At 38.0% G+C, this 23,174-nt stretch overlaps 1 protein-coding gene across 1 annotated transcript in view; it reads right to left on the bottom strand.

Moving 5' to 3' along the window:
• LOC101332834 (contactin-associated protein-like 3) overlaps window positions 1-23,174 on the bottom strand; it is a 141,467-nt gene that overhangs the window by 59,264 nt on the left and 59,029 nt on the right. The window contains exons 6-8 of the mRNA XM_033859253.1: window positions 21,130-21,391; window positions 15,482-15,628; window positions 5,079-5,250 (exon numbers count right to left, since the gene is read on the bottom strand). Of these exons, the coding sequence (XP_033715144.1) occupies window positions 5,079-5,250; window positions 15,482-15,628; window positions 21,130-21,391 (581 nt within the window). The remainder of the gene's footprint in view (window positions 1-5,078; window positions 5,251-15,481; window positions 15,629-21,129; window positions 21,392-23,174) is intronic.

The following is a 23,174-nucleotide window of genomic DNA, read 5'->3' on the forward strand; positions in this document are numbered from 1 at the left end:
AATAACACTACTCAACTTCAAGACTTACAAAGCTACAGAAATCAAGACAGTGTGGCACTGGCAAAAGAGCAAATAGATTAATGGCACAGACTAGAAAGCCCAGAAACAGACTCACACAAAATTAATCAACTCATCTTTAACAAAGAAGCAAAGGCAACTCCCTGGAGAAAGGACAGTCTTTTCAACAAATAACTGCTGAAACAACTGGGTCTCCACATGCACAAAAAATAATAATATAAACACAGACTTTACATCTTTCTCAAAAATGAACTCAAACTAGATCTTAGAATTTTAAAATGTAAAATGCAAAACAGTTAAACTCTCAGAATATAACATAGGAGAAGATCTAGGTGACCTTGGTTTGGCAATGACTTTTCAGATACAGTCCACAAAAGAAAAAAATGATAATTTTGACTTCAGTAAAATTAAAAACTTCTTTTCTATGAATGACATTAAGAGCATGAAAAGATTAGCTATAGACGAATGGGTAACTTGCAAAACACGTATCTAACAAAGGATTCGTATCTAAAATATAGGAAGAGCTCTTAAATTCAACAATAAGGACATAACCAATTAAAACCCAGGGCAAAAGATCTGAACAGACACCTGGCCAAAGAAGGTATCAAGACTGCAAATAAAAATATAAAAAGCTTCCCAGCATCACATGTCAGTAGAGAAATGCAAATTAAAGCAATGAGATAACACTACAGACCTATTAGGATAGCAAACATCCAAAACACTGACAACACCAAATACTGGCAGGGATGAGGAACAACAGGAACTCTCATTGACTGTTGGTGGGAATGCAAAATGGAAGACAGTTTGGCAGTATCTCACAAAACTAAACATCTTACTAAATGATCCAGCAATTGTACTCCTTGGTATTTACTCCGATGAGTTGAAAACTTACTTCCACACCAAAATCTGCACGTAAATGTTTACAGCAGCTTTGTTAATTGCCAAAACCTGGAAGTAACCAAGATGTCCTTCAGTAGGTGAATGGACAAAGTAGTGGTACAGAATATTATTTAGCACTAAAAACAAATGAGCTGTCCAGCCACAAAGGACATGGAAGAATCTTAAATGCGTATTACAAAGTGAAAGGCTACGTAGAGCATGATTCCAACTATATGACATCCAAAACTATGAAGAGAGTAAAACTATGAAGAGAGTAAAAAGATCAGTGATTTCCAGGCCAGGGGTTGGGGGAAGGGAGGGGAATTGAGTAGGTGAAGCATGGGAGATTTTTAGGGCTGTGAAACTATTCTGTACGATACTGTAATGGTGAAGACATAACATTATGCATTTGTAAAACCCCATAGAACTGTTTAACACAAAGAGTGAACTTGTAAACTATGGACTTTGGTTAATAAGAATGTATCAATATTGGTTCATCAATCGTAATAAATGTACAACACTGATGCAAGATGTTAATAATACAGAAACTGTGTGAGAGGAGACTGGGAAGAGAGGAGATAAAGGGGAGCTCTCTATACTTTCTGCAAACCTAAAACTGCTCTAAAAAATAAAGGATATTAATTAAAAATGTTCATTGTGAGGGACTTATCACAGGCAAGTATATAAAACTAAAATGTATTGAAATTCTCACCTTAGAGAAGGAAAATATGTGTGTGTATAGATTTATAAATTTATACATAATTTTATATAAATGTTATATTATTTTTCTATTACTGCCATAACAAACTACCACAAAGTGTATTAAGAAAAAGAGAGATTCACACCAATGATAGGATCTCTGCTTAGAAGACAGGACAGTATAAACATGTAGAAATACCCAGAGCGCAACATACAACCCTGTTTCATCCCAGTCGGCTCCCCAACAGCCACTTATCTGCAAATCAGAAAAGGTAAAACAAACATCGTTAAAAGGAAAGTAGGAAAAACAAAAGATGAAACGGAGCATCTGGCTATTTTATGATATTTTTTTGTCCTCTAATACTGCACAAATTACACTCCCAGACACTGAAATTCCAGTAGATCTAACCAAAGAACTATTTTGGTTTTCTTTGGAAAAATATGGGAAAATTTCAACTGTCAGTAAGAACTGGAAATAGGCAAACTCACTTTTACTTTAAAAAGAAATAAAATGATATAGTAGAGTTTTTGAAATTTTTCCTGGATATGCTTATTTTTAATTTCTGACAAATTTCAGAACAGTTTGTCAACCTTAAGATTGTGAATTTCAAAATCAGTTTGGGCCAGTTGGGATTCACATGTGGAATAAATGGTGCCCGACTTATTTATCTTTCTGGAGAGGTTTACTAGGTGAATGCATAGGATGGGGCATCCATACCTTGACAGTCAGCAAATTGCTATAACAGTCGAAGAACAGGACAGTCTATAGCAAAGTCAGAGAGTATTAGGAGTGGTGGTATTTCAGATCATGTTACCTAAGCATCCCATTGGACCGAAAGGGTGGCTTGATCCGAGTAGGGCCCATCCCCTTTACCCCTCGCTTGAACAAAGTAACTTCTTGCCCTTCTTTTCGACACGTTGGAACTCTCTAAAATCATACTAGAATAGATTCCATACTTTTTAACGCAGTGAAAATGACTGCTTTATGATAAAGAATATCATAGTTTACCTAGAAATGTTTTGGGATAAGATTTTTTTTCATAAATAAGAACTTAAAGTTTGTGGTAATTAATTTTCTTCTAAATGTGTTATTTTCTATTAAAAAGAACCCCAAGATGTATGATGCACAATGTCACATTTAGCATCTAGAAGATTAATGTTGGGTCAAAGGCAGTGGAAGTGAGGAAAGTGACCCCATCAGCACCATCCATGGCTGGGGGTGCTCTAGACAGCAAACACCTGAGCCTAAAAGGAACCTGAAAAGAGCTATGTAGCCTGAGTTACATGACATGAAATCCTAATGTCCAAACCCCAAGGGTGTAAGACACGATCCCTCCTCACTGCTATCCCCTCCCCACAGCCTTGTCCCAAAGGACTGCACTGCCTTCCCTATAAAGTGTCATCCGAGCCTCAGGAAGACAGAGCGTGATGCACAAGTCCTTATATGGCTCAGGAAAGTTTCCTAAGTACCCCTAAGATTTCAAACATCTTTTCAGCATTTGCAGTGTGAGGAATGCTGCTATGTATGATGAATTATTCATTCCTGGGCCCAATGGATAGAAGTTATAAAGCTAGCTGCATTTTAATAATAAATCTCAGATTCACTTGAGCACATTAGGACTTGCTCTGGGCAGGCAGAGTGGTGGGCTGGGTGGATGGCTGTGTACAGTGCACAGTGCCCGAAGACAGCCCAGGTGTGAGTGTCTGCTTTGCTGCACTTTTAAGTGAATCTATTTCATGGTGCATTGGACATGCAGTTAGTAGGTATGGACTAAAGGGTTGAGAAAAAATGAATATTTTTAGTTTTAAGAAGAATGGAGAGTAAGGACATGTCTTTAGATGTTGAACCATAAAAAATTACAAGTAGTGACTATATAGGCCATCCAAAGTGCCAATAGCTATTTTTATAACCACTTACAAAGTTGCCATGAGCCTCAATTTTATGGAAGATAACTTAATACCACAGATGTCTCCATAGACTAGTACAGATATCTGAAAATCTTTTAAAAATGTGATGTGGAAATTTTTCTCTTTTGGTCACACACACACACACACACACGTTGGTTTTTTGTTTTAGTTTTGAAATAAAGACCTTTATGCACAAAGGGGCAACCTTTATGTGAGATAAATATTGTGATTATACACGTGCTGTGATGGAGTTCTCCAAGCACTAAAATAACTTTCTGTGAGCTTCCCGACTGAAGTGACAACCAGGCTACTGACAGTGAGCTGTGAATTCCCACCCTCCTGACCCACTAAAAGCCATTCCCATGGGTGAGAGGATGTACTCTACCTCCAAAAGAGCATCTCTAACCCTCTCCCAATACCAAGATTCAGGATGCCAGAGCTGGCTGCAATTATAACTTGCAGATGATGTTACACTTTCTATGCCAAAAAAATTTTTATAATCTGAAAATTAGGGTTGAGAGTTTTGTCTAAATTCTTTAAATCATTTTTTTTCCTCTACAAATGAATAGAATGTGAACATATGGCCATGGACATTTGCATTAAAGAACTCAAGTTCTTGTGAGTCAATATTTTACATACTGGGAATTTATGATCTTCTCATACACTGCTAAATTGCACTGTAACTTGTAGTTAATTGGACATGACAGGGAATTTCAATTAGTATTAAATTTGGATTAGATTTACTCCACAAAGGACTCTGTGCAGTGTGAACTTTGGAAAGGTGCCCATGTATGGATGTGTGAGGATGTCTGGAGTGTGTATATTTACTCAACACGAACTTAATGCACTCCTACTGCAGAGAAGTCAGACATACCAGTCACAGAAAAAAACTTGAATGTGTGATGGTTAAGCCATCACTTTTAGCCAAAATTACTTAAAAGGCAGACATGACTAACAAGTAACTTCAGTAAAGTTGCAATTCTTAGCAATTTTAATATGCTATTGCTTTAAAGTTTTGCCTTTCTTGTCTTCTTCAGTGAAGTGGTACCATGTTCAGTATGTGGTAACTGAATTCTCTCTATTCTTTACTGTGTTTCAAACATCACTAGAAATCCCCAAAGCTTCCACCTTTCTCAAAGGAAGAGTTACTTTTCATTTTTCCTGTAGAATAGGGAGTATAAGGTGAATGCAGCTGACCACATAGAATTTTGATTTCCGGGTCCTCAATGATCTCTTTAGAATATTCTAATCTGTTTTGTGCAATGTTCGAATTTTTTAAAGTATATACTAATCAATAATTATAATAGCATCAGTAGTATTCTGTGTGAATTAAGTAGCTTGGAGGCATACACAAGGAAAATTCATGAGAGTGTGTCTTCTAAGAAAATATCATTGGAAAGAAGCAATTATTTAAAGTTTGTCATTTTTGTTTTCAATGTAAAAATAATTTTTCCCTATGGAATGGATATCAGTAATGGAGAAGGGGCAAGAATATGCTCTTTTCCAGCGGTTCATTTGTTTTTAATCTACTATCAAAAAGTTGAAAACATGCATGCTGACATGAGATTGCCTACCTGTCTGTGAGGCCACAGGTGTCTATCTGGAGGTCACGGTAACTCCCCAGCGCCCCCTGCTGTATGGAGATGGGATCCACCGCTTTGTCACCAATGGAGATGAGCCTCAGGCAGCCCTGAAATCCATTCAGGGGACTTGCACATCCAGGGTCAGAGCTGTTGTCAGGACAGCCTGAATGAACATGGAGACACACACAGGAGAAAATAAACAGTTATGAAAAAATATCGTATGGTATTTCTCATATGCAAAAATTGCTACCTCCCCCTGTTTGCAGACACCTGAAGATTAGACTTCCTACACCATTTGGGAAGGTCACATTACCCATGGATAGGGTGGTGGAGAGCTGACAAGAACAAAATTTGTTGGTATTGGTAACGTGTAAAAATAATAACTAAAGCCAGGCTTATGGAGAGATGAGAGGAAGGGAAGATGTGAAATCTGACAAATAGAATTACTGTACATTTAATTTAAGCAGTTTGATTTCTTTTTTGAAAGCATACTCAAGAAATCACTCCTTTTAGCATGATGTTAAACTAGATGAACTAAGGGCATGTGATAGTAGAATGAGAAAAAAAGTTACAGGCATAATAGGACTTGCTAAATTTAAAATGCCTGAAAAATAATTTTAAATTGAGAATTGACCTGGACACCCTCCATTCATCTAAAAACTTAAATATCATCTGTATGTGCATGTGTGTGCAGGCACAGGCAATATTTTAAAACACTTTTGATAATAACTGGTCTAAGAAATCTAACAGCAATTTATATTTACTTTTCTTTTTTTAATTAGGCACTTTAGTCAAATATCTTTCAACATTAACACATAGACAAATTAACAATATCTCATAATGATATGGCATTGCAAATAATGGAGAAAAATAAGCAACACAGAATATTCTATAAAAAAAAGAAATGAGTTTTGATCAATTTCAAAATTAAGAGTTAAATTTTACAAGTTCTGCTACAGCCATTAATTGGTTTGCTGTAACTCACCAACCACAATTCTTATAGAGTGGTTTTGTTTTATCCTCCTAGGTTTCCCAAGAGACAATGCTCTTATGATTATGAGCAAGCACATGGCTTTGAAATCAAAATCAAAGCAAGATGGGGTCCAGAACCACCTTCTCCACATGGGGGGCCAGCAGGGTTTTGAGTGCCCTCCTACCCTCCACTTAGTTGTCCCCTAAAGGAATCACAGGTTCTTAAATTTGCCTACGGCAAGATTGGCAATGTAGGAGAGGAAGGGGAAAGTTAGGGAAAGAGCATAATATGGGACACTTTACAACACACCTGGCTCAGGCTTTTCAAAGTCAGTATCAGAGGGAAGAGGTGGAATGGGAGACTTTTCTAGATTAAAATAAACTAAAAAGACATAACTGTTTGCATTGCATGAAGCTTGATTGGATCTTGATTCAAATGTTTAAAACAACCATAAAAACATCTTGGGGACAATTGTGATGATTATAGATTTGGTATTAGATTATTTTAGGAAACTATTGTCAAGTTTGTTAAGAGCAAAAATGATACTATGTAGGAGAATAGCCATATTTCAGGAGATGTATGTTGAAATATCTCAAAGTGTAGTGTCATGATGTATGTAGCTTATATTCAATGGTTCAGGGGAAAATGCAAATATAGAAAAATGTTAATTATTGAACCTTAGTGGTATGCGTATGGGTGTTCATTGTACTTTGCTTTCCACTCTTCTGTGTGCTTGAAACTTTTCATAATAAAAAGTGGTGGAGGGAGTTAGGTGATCCTCAAAAAAATAAATAATTAAATGACTCCCCCACCACCACCATTTCCCACTCCTTTTTGGATTAAAGAAAACAACTTATAAAGAAAAAAAAAAAAGAAAGTTAGGGTAGGAGGATGCTGTCATTGTGAAACATTTCTGTAAAAGGCAACAATTTAGGGAAATTGGCTGTACAGAGCCCAGACTCCCTTATTCCCCCCTATTCAAGACTGAGGTTCTCCCCAGGATCTGCCAGGCTGAAGGGAGCTGACTCTCATAAGGCTGTGCCCCTCCGCAGGGACAACAGTGCCCAAGAATACAATGGAATGATGCAGTGCAGTGGCAGAGACCCATTTTCTCAACTGGGACCTCCCTGAAGGGCATCCCTGCTTCAGACTCCCCCTTGGCGTATTCAGAGACTTCTGTTGCAACTGCACTGCAGTTCAACTTGTCCCTCTGCCCATCCCAGCTGCTCTTTCAAACTTCCAGGTGTTGTTCCCAAGAATTACCCCCACTCAACCACCCACATGCAAATCTCCCATGCAGAGGCAGCTTCCTAGGGAACACAACCAACAGCCCTACATAGGACAAAAGGTAAAAGCATTTACTGAACTGAGTACTTCATTTTCATGTGCAAATATGAAAGAAGCACAACATTTTTAATAATTAACATTGTTTTAATTCCCAAAAATTGTCAAGTAAATTTTGTTTCACATGAAATTTACCTATTTTATTTATGCTTTGCTTTATAAAATTGTGTTTCATTTACATCATTTCCACAACTGTTTTAACTTTTAGATACAATGTTATAATTATTCATCTTTTTGCTTTGTATTTTCCAATAATTTAAATAGTCAGGAATACTTATGTTAATATTTACAGCCTGGGGTTTGAGGTTATTTTATCAGATTCTTATTTTTAAAATCGAATGGAATAAGTAATTTTATAAAGTAAAGATTTTGCTCATTGTACTTATGTGTTTTTCATTCATCTCTCTTTGTACTTCTATCTTGAAATCACTGGTGTACTTTCAAAGAGCAAAAACTGAAGATAGAGCCTCTTCTTGTTCCTCCATAATAGATGCTAGTGTACTACCTAAGAATTTTCATAAAATACACACAGCTTACCTTTACTTTTCTTTCAGTGACTGAGGCTTTAATGTTTTGTATTTCTGACAAATAGAATTCAAAATAAGCCAAGGCCTGCATCAGGTTGAAACCATTAAAGGCACAATGAAACCTCATAAATTAACCTCAATGGGATTTTGACATTTCAAATTTAATGTTATGTCATAAAGAACTGTTTAACTCTACAGCCTTCCTTTACCATTTTCTTGTCTTATGTGAAAATACACACATTTACTTTGTAAGAAAATTACTGAAGTGTTGGATGTATCTGGAAAAACTTGATATATCTTTTTTTTAACATTTTTATTGGAGTATGATTGCTTTACAATGGTGTGTTAGTTTCTGCTGTGTAACAGTGAATCAGCTATACATTTACATATATCCCCATATCTCTTCCCTCTTGCGTCTCCCTCCCACCCTCCCTATCACACCCCTCTAGGTGGTCACAAGCACTGAGCTGATCTCCCTGTGCTATGGGGCTGCTTCCCACTAGCTATCTGTTTTACATTTGGTAGTGTATATATGTTCATGCCACTCTCTCACTTCGTCCCAGCTTCCCTTTCCCACTCCCTGTGTCCTCAAGTCCATTCTCTATGTCTGTGTCTTTATTCCGGTACAGCCCCTAGGTTCATCAGAACCATTTTTTTTTTTTTTTTAGATTCCATAAGTACGTGTTAGCATATGGCGTTTGTTTTTCTCTTTCTGACTTACTTCACTCTGTATGACAGACTCTAGGTCCATCCACCTCACTACAAATAACTCAATTTTGTTTCTTTTTATGGCTGAGTAATATTCCATTGTATATATGTGCCACATCTTCTTTATCCATTCATCCGATGATGGACACTTAGGTTGCTTCCATGTCCTGGCTATTGTAAATAGAGCTGCAATGAACATTGTGGTACATGACTCTTTTTGAATTATGGTTTTCTCAGGGTATATGCCCAGTAGTGGGATTGCTGGGTCATATGGTAGCTCTATTTTTAGTTTTTTAAGAAACCTCCGTACTGTTCTCCACAGTGGCTGTATCAATTTACATTTCCACCAACAGTGCAAGACGGTTCCCTTTTCTCCACACCCTCTCTAGCATTTATCGTTTCTAGATTTTTTGATGATGGCCATTCTGACTGGTGTGAGGCGATACCTCATTGTAGTTTTTTTTTGTGTGTGTGTGACACGCGGGCCTCTCACTGTTGTGGCCTCTCCCATTGTGGAGCACAGGCTCTGGACACACAGGCTCAGTGGACATGGCTCACGGGCCCAGCCGCTCCGCAGCATGTGGGATCTTCCCAGACCAGGGCACAAACCCGTGTCCCTTGCATCGGCAAGCGGACTCTCAACCACTGCGCCACCAGGGAAGCCCCTCATTGTAGTTTTGACTTGCATTTCTCTAACGATTAGTGATGTTGAGCATCCTTTCATGTGCTTCGTGGCCATCTGTATGTCTTCTTTGGAGAAATGTCTATTTAGGTTTTCTGCTCATTTTTGGATTGGGTTGTTTGTTTTTTTCCTATTGAGCTGCATGAGCTGTTTATATATTTTGGAGATTAATCCTTTGTCCGTTGATTCACTTGCAAGTATTCTCTCCCATTCTGAGGGTTGTGTTTTTGTCTTGTTTATGTTTTCCTTTGCTGTGCAAAAGCTGTTAAGTTTCATTAGGTTCCATTTGTTTATTTTTGTTTTTATTTCCATTTCTCTAGGAGGTGGGTCAAAAAAGATCTTGCTGTGATTTATGTCATAGAGTCTTCTGCCTATGTTTTCCTCTAAGAGTTTGATAGTGTCTGGCCTTACATTTAGGTCTTTAATCCATTTTGAGTTTATCTTTGTGTATGGTGTTAGGGAGTGTTCCAATTTCATTCTTTTACATGTAGCTGTCCAGTTTTCCTAGCACCACTTATTGAAGGGGCTGTCTTTTCTTTTTTTTTTTTTTGCAGTATGCGGGCCTCTCACTGTTGTGGCCTCTCCCGCTGCAGAGCACAGGCTCCAAACGCGCAGGCTCAGCGGCCATGGCTCACGGGCCCAGCCGCTCTGCAGCATGTGGGATCCTCCCGGACCGGGGCACGAACCCGTGCCCCCTGCATCGGCAGGCGGACTCTCACCCACTGCGCCACCAGGGAAGCCCTGTCTTTTCTTAATTAAGAAAATTCTTGCCTCTTTTATCAAAGATAAGGTGATCATATGTGCATGGGTTTATCTCTGGGCTTTCTATCCTGTTCCATTGATCTATATTTCTGTTTCTGTGTCAGTACCATACTCTCTTGATTACTGTAGCTTTGTAGTATAGTCCGAAGTCAAGGAGCCTGATTCCTTCTGCTCCATTTTTCGTTCTCAAGATTGCTTAGGCTATTCGGGGTCTTTTGTGTTTCCATACAAATTGTGAAATTTTTGTTCTAGTTCTGTGAAAAATGCCATTGGTAGTTTGATATGGATTGCACTGAATCTGTAGATTGCTTTGGGTAGTATAGTCATTTTCACAATATTGATATTTCCAATCCAAGAACATGATATATCGCTCCCTCTGTTTGTATCACCTTTAATTTCTTTCACCAGTGTTTTACAGTTTTCTGCATACAGGTCTTTCACCTCCTTAGGTAGGTTTATTCCTAGTTATTTTATTCTTTCTGTTGCAATGGTAAATGGGCGTGTTTCCTTAATTTCTCTTTCAGATTTTTCATCATTAGTGTGTAGGAATGCAAGAGATTTCTGCACCTTAATTTTGTATCCTGCTATTTTACCAAATTCATTGATTAGCTCTGGTTGTTTTCTGGTAGCATCTTTAGGATTCTCTATGTATAGTATCATGTCATCTGCAAACTGTGACAGATTTATTTCTTCTTTTCCAATTTGGATTCCTTTTATTGCTTTTTCTTCTCTGATTGCTGTGGCTAAAACTTCCAAAACTATGTTGAATAATAGTGGTGACAGTGGGCAACCTTGTCTTGTTCCTGATCTTAGTGGAAATGGAGAAACTTGGTATATCTTTATATCTTATAGGTGACCTCTACTTACCGCACTTAGTCACTAAGAATGTTAGGATAAAACATAGGAAACATTAAGTCAATACATAGTTTTGTGGAAGCACTGTTATTCCTTTTCTGTTTTCTTCCTTTTCTCCATATCACCAGCCTCAGACTCATCCAAAATACAATGTAGTATCTAAGTACATCTGTTAGAAGAAAACAAAACCATATCCAGTTGTCACGGGGAAAGCTTTCTGAAAGCAAAACTTTAAAGAAGGAAAGTTTGAGCGCTGAGTGCTCAATTCTCAGTTATGACATAAAGGTCAGGAAGTAGGGTATCACAGCCCAAGAGAAGCTCAGGGCAGGAGACACTCATTTGTCCATACAGATGCTGCCCTGAAGCCCTGGTGGTAAAATGGCAGAGGGCCATTCATCAATGACCTGATTTGGGATGGAGAGTGAAATGGACATTGAATAGTTATTGCTAAATTAATGAAAGATATCCATCATGACTGAGGGACTCAGAACTTTAAGTACCTCTGAGGATGACAGATAAATTGTCACTATGTCACTGCACCAGAATGGGTCCTCAGATGAGACTTCATTACACTTGTCACAGGATTGTTGGCCTGCTGATGTTTCACAGAAGGACACTCGGGGGATTTTGAACATAGCTTAATAGTCCCTGACTCTGCAGTTCAAGTATGCTATTGAGTAGTACAAAGATTCCATAAAAGGGAATTTATTAAGAGCTTAACTTTCCACCACCCTTAATAGAAGGCACCAAAAATCTGTGTACAGTATACTATAGTGAATCTGCTGTTGAAAGACAAATTACCAAAAAAAGCACGGACTAAGAAAAGGCAGAAAAGGAAAATGAGATATCTAGATCACAGATCTCTCATGGGACATTTAAGAAATGCTGCTATTAGTATACAGATGACCCTTCTCACAGTAAGAAAGCTGTGCTCTGAGAGTGGCAGGCCAAAATAGAGACTTCCAGGTAGCCACAGAGCCCTGGTTTATGCTTCTGTCCTGAAATAATCACTGAGATCATCTCCTCCATTTGCTAAAGTGTCCTGAAATTATACGGTCACCCTAACTAATAGCAAGCTGTACTAGTCTGCTTTTACAGTGAAGCATTGCAACGAAATCTGACTGATCATATAATGATAATTGGAAACTTGCAGTTGACTATCCATTAGGAAAACCAGTAATGGGAAGGAAACCTGGTCAAGGACTATTTCAGAACACGGGGTATTGTTTTCTGTGAAAAATCAGATATCATTAACTGGCTTTCACCTAGTTGACCTAGGAACACTGGCTTTATTAGTCCAAATATTGCTAGAAAGCATGGATTGGATGAAGTTCACTTCCTTGTCAACATCACACATATTCTGGTACTGTCAGACACTAATCAAAAAGATAAGTAAACAGATACTGACATAAGCTACTCTTTGGATTAAATAATTACCCAGACTTTGGAGTTTTCAGGGTAGAGCTTCCACTCAGGCTGTAGCTGACCTGTCCTACTTTACCCAGAACAGGACTGGAACGTCCAATGAATTATGGAGACAAAGGGGCCCTGAGCAAGGGTTCTACATGTGCATAAAACTTGTGACTATAATAAATCTATTGAGAATCAGAACTCCATGCCTGTTGGTCCTAGACCTGCCTCTTCTGGTTTTCCTTGAGTAAATATAGTATCCACCTTTTTATTTAACATTAGTAAATTAGTGTGTTTTGGTTTTGTTTGTTTGTTTTAGTTTGGCAAAGGCATTACTTGAATTTTTAAAATAGTATATGTTCTTTCTCTAGGAAAAAAAGATGCTGCTGTGTCGATATAAAACGTACAGTTGACTAAGTTCGTTTGACTCAGTGGCTGAAACTGTTCTGCAGGAATCAACTGGATATTTATAGCCATGCGTATAGAGGTCACTCTAAATTTATACATTGGTTAGGAAGAAAGTGCTGTGACTGCAAGTTCTGTTTTTGCCACTCAGTGCCAACACAGAATTACATCAGAAAAATAGGAAAGTTGTAATGAAGAAAAGTCATTATACTGTCTCATGGAATGTTTAAACTTTGTAATTCCACTCATCTTAGGGACACTTTCTTCTTGGAAACTATATTAACAAGACAGCCTGCACATCAGCACAATTTTATGAAAATACACAAGAAAGGCTCCTTATACATTTTTCAACACATTTCCTCTAGAGCTCTAGGGTCCTTTCATAGATATTAGTGGAGCCAACGGCTGGGTCTATGTGCACAACCAGTGTGACAACTGGGTTCTCGAGCATTCATTCATCTTAACCATTGGAGCGTGCCACTAAGACCATGGTACTGACTGTTGTCTCACTAAATTGACTGTACTTGTTAGGAATGTCAGATAGTTTGTGCATAAGGAAAATTTAAAAATCACTGGCAAGATGGTTCTTAGCAGCTGTACCAATATTTATAGCATTTTTATAATAAAAAAATGGGCACAATCAAAATGTCTATTAACATAAAATGGTGAAATAGGTGTGTAAAACATGGTATAATATGCATCAAAAAGCATACAGCCATGAAAATTGATTAGCTATTCATATCTACAAGGCTGGACCTCAAAAACTAATGTAGAACAAAAAAAATGCAAGTCACACAAGAATGTATGCAGGAATATCCTATTTATAAAGTTAAAAGCAAGGCAACACAAGACAATTTATTGTTTAAAGTTACCTACATACATGATAGATTACAAAGAAAAACAATACAAAGATTGGTTTAATAAAAGCAGGGTAATACTTAACTAGGGGAATGAAAGTCTGGAGGAGCAAGGGAAGATTCAAATGTGTTGTAGTGGTTAATTTTGTAGATGAGGGGATGCACCTACATATACTCTTTTAGGAAACAATAGTAGTCTTCTTAAAATGTGTGCATATGATTTATTTCATAGTAATGACTGACTCATGTCACATCAGTATGTAAATATTTATGGAACGTACCTACTCTCACGTAGCTGTACATTCCACATTCTGAGTATGTAGAATGTTCAACGTGAAAGATGATTCGAAAAGTACTCTTTTTTTACTTTTTAATACAAAATGTTAAAGGTATTTCATTTAGTGTCATTAAACACTAGAGCACAGATTGTTCTTTCTGTATCTTTTAGTGCTTCAAAATCTTTTAACTTTTAAATTAGAGCTCTTGGATAAATTCTTTATTTAGTTTTGAAGGAATCTGTTTCTCTCCAGAGCTATAAAATCCATCAGAAGTGTAAAGTTTGAAAAGAGTATCTGGGTCAGAAATGCGTCACATTTAACAAGCAAGGAAAGAAAGCATTTCTGATCTTTTAAAGCTGCTGGCATGTTTCCACCTTTCACAGGAAAGGTTGCTTTAGGGGACTTGAAAGATTAACCAACCTGATCCATGGTTGATGTGCTTGTTGTCAGTTCTCAAGGGAGAATTTTAGACTCTCTTGTGGGGCTATCAAGCTATCTCCACCATGATTCCAAACTTATTTTAGAAAAAAACACGTATAAAGTGCAAAACAGCAATAACGTCAGAGAGGACTTCAAGCCAAGATTAAAAAATAAATCTTACAGGTGACAGTTCTAAGCTTCCAGCGGCTCAGGAGTTTTCACTCGAATGCCCCAGGGTTGGAGATTTATTACCTTCAGAAGTTCCCCCTCCCTGATGGAAAAGATCCTGGATGGACTCAGGCAAAATCCACTAAGCAAGCAAACACCCATACACTACAGTCCCGGGGAGACAGCCTGGTGCTGTCTTGGTAAAATCCATCACTAAGCCATGAGTGACATATTAATAGCCATTAAATTAATTCCTTCCTCTGTTGTATATAATGATGCCCTTTGTACAGGCAGTGGGAACAGAATGTTTCTTAAATTTAAAGTGCAACCACCTGGGGATCTTGGTGAAATGCAGATTCTGGTCAGGAAGTCAGGGACAGTGCATCTGCATTTCTAAGAGGCTTCCAGGTCATACAGATGCTGCTGGTTCATGGACCACACATTTAGTAGCCAGGCTCCAGGCAGAAGAGAAGCCAACAGACAGAAGAAGAACACCCACATGAAGCAATAAACTTGACACATAAAATCTGAAGGAAAGGTTACAAGGGTCACTTGGCATTAAGAAAATTCCCTATGGCAAGGTATTAAGGGTGAGAGAGAGAGCAATGACCTGCGATATTGTCTGCACACAGAATCACCCAGAGAGCATCAAGAAACCTGTTGTCCAGGTCTCGGGACCAATTCAATCAGGATTTCTGGGGATGCAGCAAAGCATCAGAATTCTGAAGCTTTCTGGGTGATTGCAATGTGCAGCCATAGTTGAAAACAGGTGCTGAATTTAAAACCAATCTTATTATGTGCACTTGTAAACAAAGCCAACTAGTAGACTGGCATTTGAGACCATCATTTATCATCTTTGTCCACTCAGCATTCCCAATGACTACAACTGAAAGAGAAAAATCATTCTTTGGTAATAATTTTCATTTAACAACATGGGTTAGAAGGCAGGAGCTAGAAAGATAATGATGGTTTGATTGCCAGTGTAGCTCAGTTCCTTTCACTTACCCCCCAAATAATAGGTGTCGCCTGAATCAATCTGCCCACGCAGGGAATGAGCCATGGAGGCTGCCTCACCGTCCACCATCACACTCAGGTGATTCCCTTTTGCAGATAAGGACACAGAATGCCACTGCCCATCATTCAATCCAGCACCTGGAAGTAAACAAAATGGGTTAAAAGAGATTCCTATAAACCCTACAGATGCCTCTAAACAGAGCAAGTACTTGAAAACAATATACCTACCTTGGACCACCTGCCACAGACCACCAAGAACTCACCTGAACCTCACCCAGGTCATTTAGCTGGCTGGGCAATGGAGAACACCACGGAAGACACAAAGAGACAGAGAGAGGTGTAGGGTAGATGTGGGCTTGGCTAGGGGGCTCTAAGTAGGCAATTAAGTGATGTGGTATGCTGGTCACTCTAATCTAGAGGAAAGTGCTACCCATGTCAATAGGAAGAGGGGGTTGTTGAATAAATTTTGTAATTGCAGAGGGTCCTTGCATCTTATCCACCACAGTCATGGACTGGCCTGTCTGGTACTTGTTTACGTAGTAACAAAAATTATTATGTTCAGTTAGGAATATTACAGCCTATATGCACACTGCCAGGGGTGTTTTTCACTTTCTCATCACTCAATTTAGTCAGAAATGTGCAAATAGAAAAGAAAAGAAAGAAATCAGAAGGAAAGGGGTAAAGAGGAAACAAGAGTGGATCGCCCAAACATTCTGCCTTGGAAAGTGCAGCATTGGTTTCTTCAAGTCTTAGGGCCTCAATTGAATAAAATTTCCATGAGTGACCCTGAACAATCATGAAATGATAAAATATTTCCAATTACATGGCATCGGACGTATTTCAGTCTCATCTAGTCCATCTAGTTTGAGATGTTGAGAAGTACAGGTATTTTCCAAAAATATGTTATAAAAATAAAAACTTTTTCTTACTTTCGTATATTGTCATTATCTATAATAATCTGGGTAGACTATTTAGAAAAAAATATACTGGCAGTCTTTAAAAATAATAATTTAAGGGCTTCCCTGGTGGCGCAGTGGTTGAGAGTCCGCCTGCTGATGCAGGGGACACGGGTTCGTACCCCGGTCCGGGAAGATCCCACATGCCGCGGCGCGGCTGGGCCCGTGAGCCATGGCCGCTGAGCCTGCGCGTCCGGAGCCTGTGCTCCGCAACGGCAGAGGCCACAACGGTGAGAGGCCTGCGTACAGCAAAAAAAAAAAAAAATAATAATAATAATAATAATAATTTAAGTATTAATAAAACATGAAAATTCAGAGAATATAAAGTTATAAAAGCATTACATTAAAGTATGTGTGTGTGGGTACATATTCAAGCATTATATAAACATGGAAAAGAGTGGCAAGAAATATTCTTAAATATTAACCTTCATTTTTGGATGAGGGAATTGTGTTTTTCATTTTATGTCATTTTTACATTTTCTATTCTTTTTCCAAATTTGATACAGTATATCAAGCTATTATTACATTATTATTTAAAAAAAAAAGATTATCAGTCCTTTAAAAGCAGCACTGTCTCTTGAATCCGTGAGAAGAAATATCTATATTTTCTTCAAGTGGTGGAGTTGAGAATGGCCAATTAGTTGAATTGTTGACGAGCTACCAACTGTGCATGACTCTCCTACAGACTTACCTGCTGCGTCTTCTATTGAATGAAAAACCTATGCTGTGTCATGCAGATAAATCCATAAGCAGTACTTGTCCCAGTACACTCACCCAGACAATTTGTGTTAGTTTCTACTTGGTTATTTTGTGGACACAAACAACCACCAAGTTTCAATGAGTAACAATTAGGGTTTGTTTCTTGCTCTGGCCCTAGGCCAGCTGGGTCTCTGGCCTCTGTGTTCCAGGCGTTTATTCATGCAGGACCAAGGCTAATGCACAGCCCCCATCCCTGTCTCACGACTTAGAGAAAACGGCACTTGGGAGAATCTTGCTATGGCGTTGGCAGCTTCTACTCAGATGTGGCCCAGGCCCCCTCTGCTCACATGTCATTGGCCAAAATAAGTCACTTGCCCAAGGGCAAGGGATTCTTCCCCTTCACAGGAAGTCACTGCAACTCCCACAGCAGTCCCAAGAGATGCATGTTTCAATTAAGGGGGTAGGGGGGAGGGGAATAATTGGAATCTTTAGAAGTTATGTTGGTCAACAGGGAAGGGGGTCATAAAGAAATACTTTCACTCACTGAAAAACAACAGTGGGATGACTGCTTGATTTTTTGATGCCATGTGTGAGCATGCTAGTCAGCTGGCATGACTCTAATCTGAGCATCTTCGGGAATGTCCCAATATATTTAACTAATATATTTTATGAATGATAAAGGTACAGACTGTTTACAGCTCTGTAAGTTTAGAAGTCAACCTGTGAGAATTAGAAGTTATGTTAGAGTTCAATGGAGATGTTAGCCACCCCCCACCCTGCCAAATATGGTGGTATTCCTGGGAGAAAGTTAACCAGTCCTATCTAATTTAATATAATATTTTGGTATGTATAGCCCAATTGACCATGTGAATCCATGTCTCTCAAATGCTTTTCAAACCAGCTTTTTTTTTCCTGCTTGATCTCTCACTAATGACTTTGACACGGACTCAAGATCCACCTGAATGGGAAATGTTTCTAACATGACACAGAAGGTCAAAGATCCTGTTGCGAAAACAGCTATAACTTTGTTTTTCTCAGAAACATTAGTTATGATACTTCCCAACACTTTCTCACTTTCAGGGAGGGGACAGTTTTAAAGTCACTAGTTACTTCTACCACATGCACATGTACACACAATAAAAACGTTAGATTCTTGCTTTTTGTTTTACATTTGTGAAGCCAGAAACATTTTCAAAAACTCAACATTGGTTCATGAAAGATCATGAGAAAAGCCGAGAACTAGAATATGGAGGATTTAGGTTAGACACTTAAAACATATATTATGAAATTGAAATATAAAGTTTTGAAAGAAGTTCTGTAATCCTAGAGCTAAAGAGAATGAACAACAACAACAACAAAAATCTCTAAATGTTCCTTCCAGTCTTATCGTTTGGTGTTTCTCTTAAAGGTTACATAGTATACCTGTCAGTATGACAACTATGTCCACTTAAAATCTGTCATTAAAACCCAGTATTTAGTTTGATATTGCGAACTATTTCTTCTCTCTCTTTCTCTCTCTCCCCCTCTCTCACCTTTTCGCCCCTCCTTTGTCTCCCTCTCTCCCTCTCTACCTATCTAGCATATAGAGTTATTTCTTGGGAGAACTTGCAGAAAGCCCTCAGAATATCTCCTTCAATTTGTAATAGATGCCATTCGCCTATATAATACAAGACTGTTCTTAGAAAAAGTGGTCATTCTAATTTAAAAATAAATGCAGGCATTTATATTCATTTTCTCCATCTATCCATTATAATTCTCATCCTTTGTTTTTCTTTAGTGTGGTTTCAACTCGGCTCACTTCCGATGAAAGGACAGCCTGTTTCCCAGGCAACACTATTGTCAAAGGTTGAATGGAGACCAGAGAGTAGATTTTGTATTTTTGATTTGTGCTACTATGAAGATGATGCTAGCTCTATTACACTCCTCCAGCCCCTCGAAAGGCTTCAATCTGGGGGGATGCCATGGTTGTGGGACTAGTGTTGAAATATTAATAACCAGAAGTTGTTAATAAACAGTGCTGTGCTAAGAGTTTATATATGTTATATCCCTGGATTCTCACCATAACTCATATTAGTGTCATTTTAAAGATGAGGACACTGAGGCTTCAGGAGAAGAAGTGGGCTATATATCAAAGGGGCAGAGGCAGACTTAGAAACATGCATGGAATGGGAATCCTCTGATACACCCCGCTCACTTGCTTAAGCCACGTAATTTATTCTAATAATAGGAGATAATGACCACGGCAGTAGAGACAATTTGGCAAAGGGTGGAATTGTGTCTTTTCTTACATAAAGGGAACTCCATCGGTGAACACGCACGCTCATTTTCTCCCTCTTCCTCTGTTGCTCCCACATTTCCTCTATTTCCACGACCCTTCCCCACCTGGGCTCAGCCATATGAACACGCATGCACCAGATTATCCACTCTTGGTACATTTCTCAATCTCTTCAGAACTATCTTGAGGTAACTATTGGGAAAAATTATCTAAAACCTGGAAATACGTTAAAAGATGTCTTTTCAATGTCATTTAATGAAATTTAAGTTTCAATCTGACACATGGGTTGGGTACTTGATACAAGATTTAAAGTGGAAAAAAACTGCAGCCTGTTTTATTTTTCAACTATTTCAAATGTATAAAAGATTCCCCTTTATGTGCTACTTAAGCAAGCAGCAAGCATCATGAGAAATTTCTCTTTGGTTTTGCTTCTGAAGAATAGCACATTACACTGTAAAACCTTAAAAAGTGGTGCAATAAAATATTTATGTAATGTGTCAGTGCCAGCTTACCAAAAATTCAATAACTAATATATATGTGTGTTGGGAGAAAGGGTGGTGTGTACCCATGTGAAACAACACTAAAAAGCTATCTCTTTTAGCTCATATTACATGTAAATTATAAATCTACACAAACCAAGATTTAGGCAATTTACTGAATCTGAGTTGACACTATCAACTCAGTTCATTTGCATGCTGGCCATCACATATTTTTTATTTATAAAAAGAAGGGAAAATTTAATTTTCATTCCCAGCTTTTCAGTCCAAATCTGATTATCATAGGTCAGGCAAGATATTCCTTTCACATTCAACATTCAGGGAATGACATGTCATGGTCCTGCTTGGGTTTAAATTTTATCACTTTTAAATGCAAAGCAGTCCCTAAAGTTCAAAAGTAACATGACTTAGAAGTGAGTCTAGAAATAAACAGGTTCTTCTCAGAAAACTACAGAACATTCACCCAGTTAGAAGAAGCCTTATCAAAAACAAGTAGGTACAAAGGAAGCAGCGGCTCTGATGTAAGAGGGAAAAATAACTTACATTATTTTGAAAATCAATGTGTATATAGGTTTAAAAGGCAGTTCAAAGAAATCTATTTTCTCAAGACTACTTGGGATTAGGCTAATGTCTTCTAGTACTTCAAGTTTACTGCTAGTTACTGACTACAAACTTATAATCTTTTTTCTTTTTTTAATTTTATTTTTTTATTGAAGTATAGTTGATTTACAATGTTGTGTTAGTTTCAGGTGTAAAGTGAGTCAGCCATATATAAATACATATATTCATTTTCAGTTTCTTTTCCCTTACAGGTTATCACAAAATATTGAGTATAGTTCCCTGCGCTATACTGTAGGTCCTTGTTGGTTATCCATTTTATATATAGCAGTGCATATCTGTTAATCCCAAACTCCTAATTTATCCCTCCCTCTCCTCCCCCTTTGGTAACCACAAGTTGATAATCATTTAGTTTTAAACTTTTTGATAATTATGCTTTGATGTAGGTAAACTTCTGTCACATTGACTGACACCAACAGCCTGGAGTTACCTATTTCAAAGGAAAAAAGAATCTAGTTCCCTCTAGTGGGATTATGAATATCTCATGGATTCAGTCATTCATTTACTTTAGAGATCACCAATCTTAGGTTTACATGTAAGAAGGTACAGTCATGTCAAATACCTATACATCATCACAGAGAAGATGTTTATTACCTGCTGTGACGTCCCTTACTGGATGTCCAGGCTGGGAGAGACTCAACTTGAGTTTTCCATCATTAAGAACAAGGATGAAAGCTTCTGACCTGTGTTGAAACTGACTGGTCAGCAACAGCCCTGCTCTGTTCCACGTTCGAAATTGGAAGATGGCAGACACTCTGTCCTCTCCGGAGGTGCCTGGCAAAGCCAAGTAACTCCTGGAGCTCAGGAAAGTCATGGGGACAGTTTGCGGGTGTGAGCAGGAGAAGGACACATTTCCCTGTGAATACAGTGAAAGAGGCTTTAGGAAGACACAGGACGGATGTTTCCATTTCATTGACAACAGATTTTCCAAAATTTACAGAATTTCTTATCAATGATCCAGCAATCTAGGCCTTTAAAAATTAGGCTTCCCCATGAAACTTAAATCCAGATTTACCTTATAGGTCCCTCTAAGCACTGTTCAGCTGGGCAAACCTATTTCTGAGTCTCTTAGAAATTGTCCATCTTCTCCATTTCTCAGCATTTGCAAAGGAATCCCAAGCCACATCTCTCCCAGGCCTAATGCTGGGTGTGGGATACAAGAGTAGAAGAGACAGTTTTCTTCCCTTGAGGTACTAGATGTTTTTATCCAATGTGAAGGCTAGCACCAAGAATAACTTACACCAAGAACTTTCTTGTACTTGCCTTGGTTATGTAAATGAGATTATAAGTGTGTCACCCAGGTAACAGGTACATCTTACTCTAGGTAGGAGATGCGCTTTTGTGCGTCTGAAGAAAAGGATATGGCCAGGCTGGTCCTGCCATAGGCAGGCTGGTTTTGTCTCCAAAGCTCTCACAAACCAAGTCACCGAGGGTGATCAGTCAGCCTAAGATCTGACCTGCCTAGCACGTTGTTTTTATTTTTTATATAATTCTGTTTTTAAAGACGCTTTTAATCCCTAGGATACTTCTATTGCTCCAGGAACAAACTTTTTTTTTTTTTTTTTTTTGCGGTACTTGGGCCTCTCACTGTTGTGGCCTCTCCTGTTGCGGAGCACAGTTTCCGGACGCTCAGGCTCAGCGGCCGTGGCTCACAGGCCTAGCCTCTCCGCGGCATGTGGAATCTTCCCGGACCAGGGCTGAAACCCGTGTCCCCTGCACTGGCAGGTGGATTCTTAACCACTGTGCCACAAGGGAAGCCCTCCAAACTATTTTTAATGATAGTGTCTGGATGGGAAGGACTTAATGTAACTCCAACTAAGATCTCTACAAAAATTTTCCCTGGGATTAAAAACATTTTCATAAATTTCAGATAGAAGAATAAATGCCTAAACATTGTCCTTTCTCTCCAAAAAATACAATGCAAAGAAAAACAGTGAAGCAGAACTTAACTTACCAGATAGCAAAGCATACTATGAAGTCACTGTAATCAAGTCACTGTGTTATTACTATAGGAATAGACATAGCAGTGGGACAGAATAAGGGACCCACAAAAAGATCTGAGAATATATGTAAAGTTAGTATGTAATGAAATTCAACTATGTGGGATAAAGTTTGGGTTAGTTACTAAATAGTGTAGGAACAAATGGATATCAATAAGGCAGCATATAAAAATTAAACTTTATCATATATCACATAAAGAATAAATTTCAGACAATCAGACTTAATTTTTAAAAAATTAAAAATAAATAGACAAATAAAACCAATTAAAAATTCTTACAAGAAAATCCATGAGACCATGTATAGGTTATAGAATTTTAGAGACATTCCAAATCTATAAAGAAATACACAGACCTACTGACCACATACAAATAAAAATATTTATATACTTAACATATATAATATTTTATATAAAATTGATAAATCTGGAAAAAATATATGGACTATGAATGACAAAGGATTATCTATCAAATATAAAACTCTCTTGCAAATTAACAAAAAGTTAAAAAATAAAATAAAAAATAGGGAAAACAGTAAGACTGAACAATGATCAGAAAAGCAAATCCAAATGGACAAGAAACAGGTGAAAAGATTATTTAATTCACCAGTAGTCACATAAACATGAAGTAACAATGAGGTAT

Source organism: Tursiops truncatus, chromosome 6 (genome assembly GCF_011762595.2).
Source record: "Tursiops truncatus isolate mTurTru1 chromosome 6, mTurTru1.mat.Y, whole genome shotgun sequence".
In the NCBI taxonomy this organism is placed as follows: Eukaryota; Metazoa; Chordata; class Mammalia; order Artiodactyla; family Delphinidae; genus Tursiops; species Tursiops truncatus.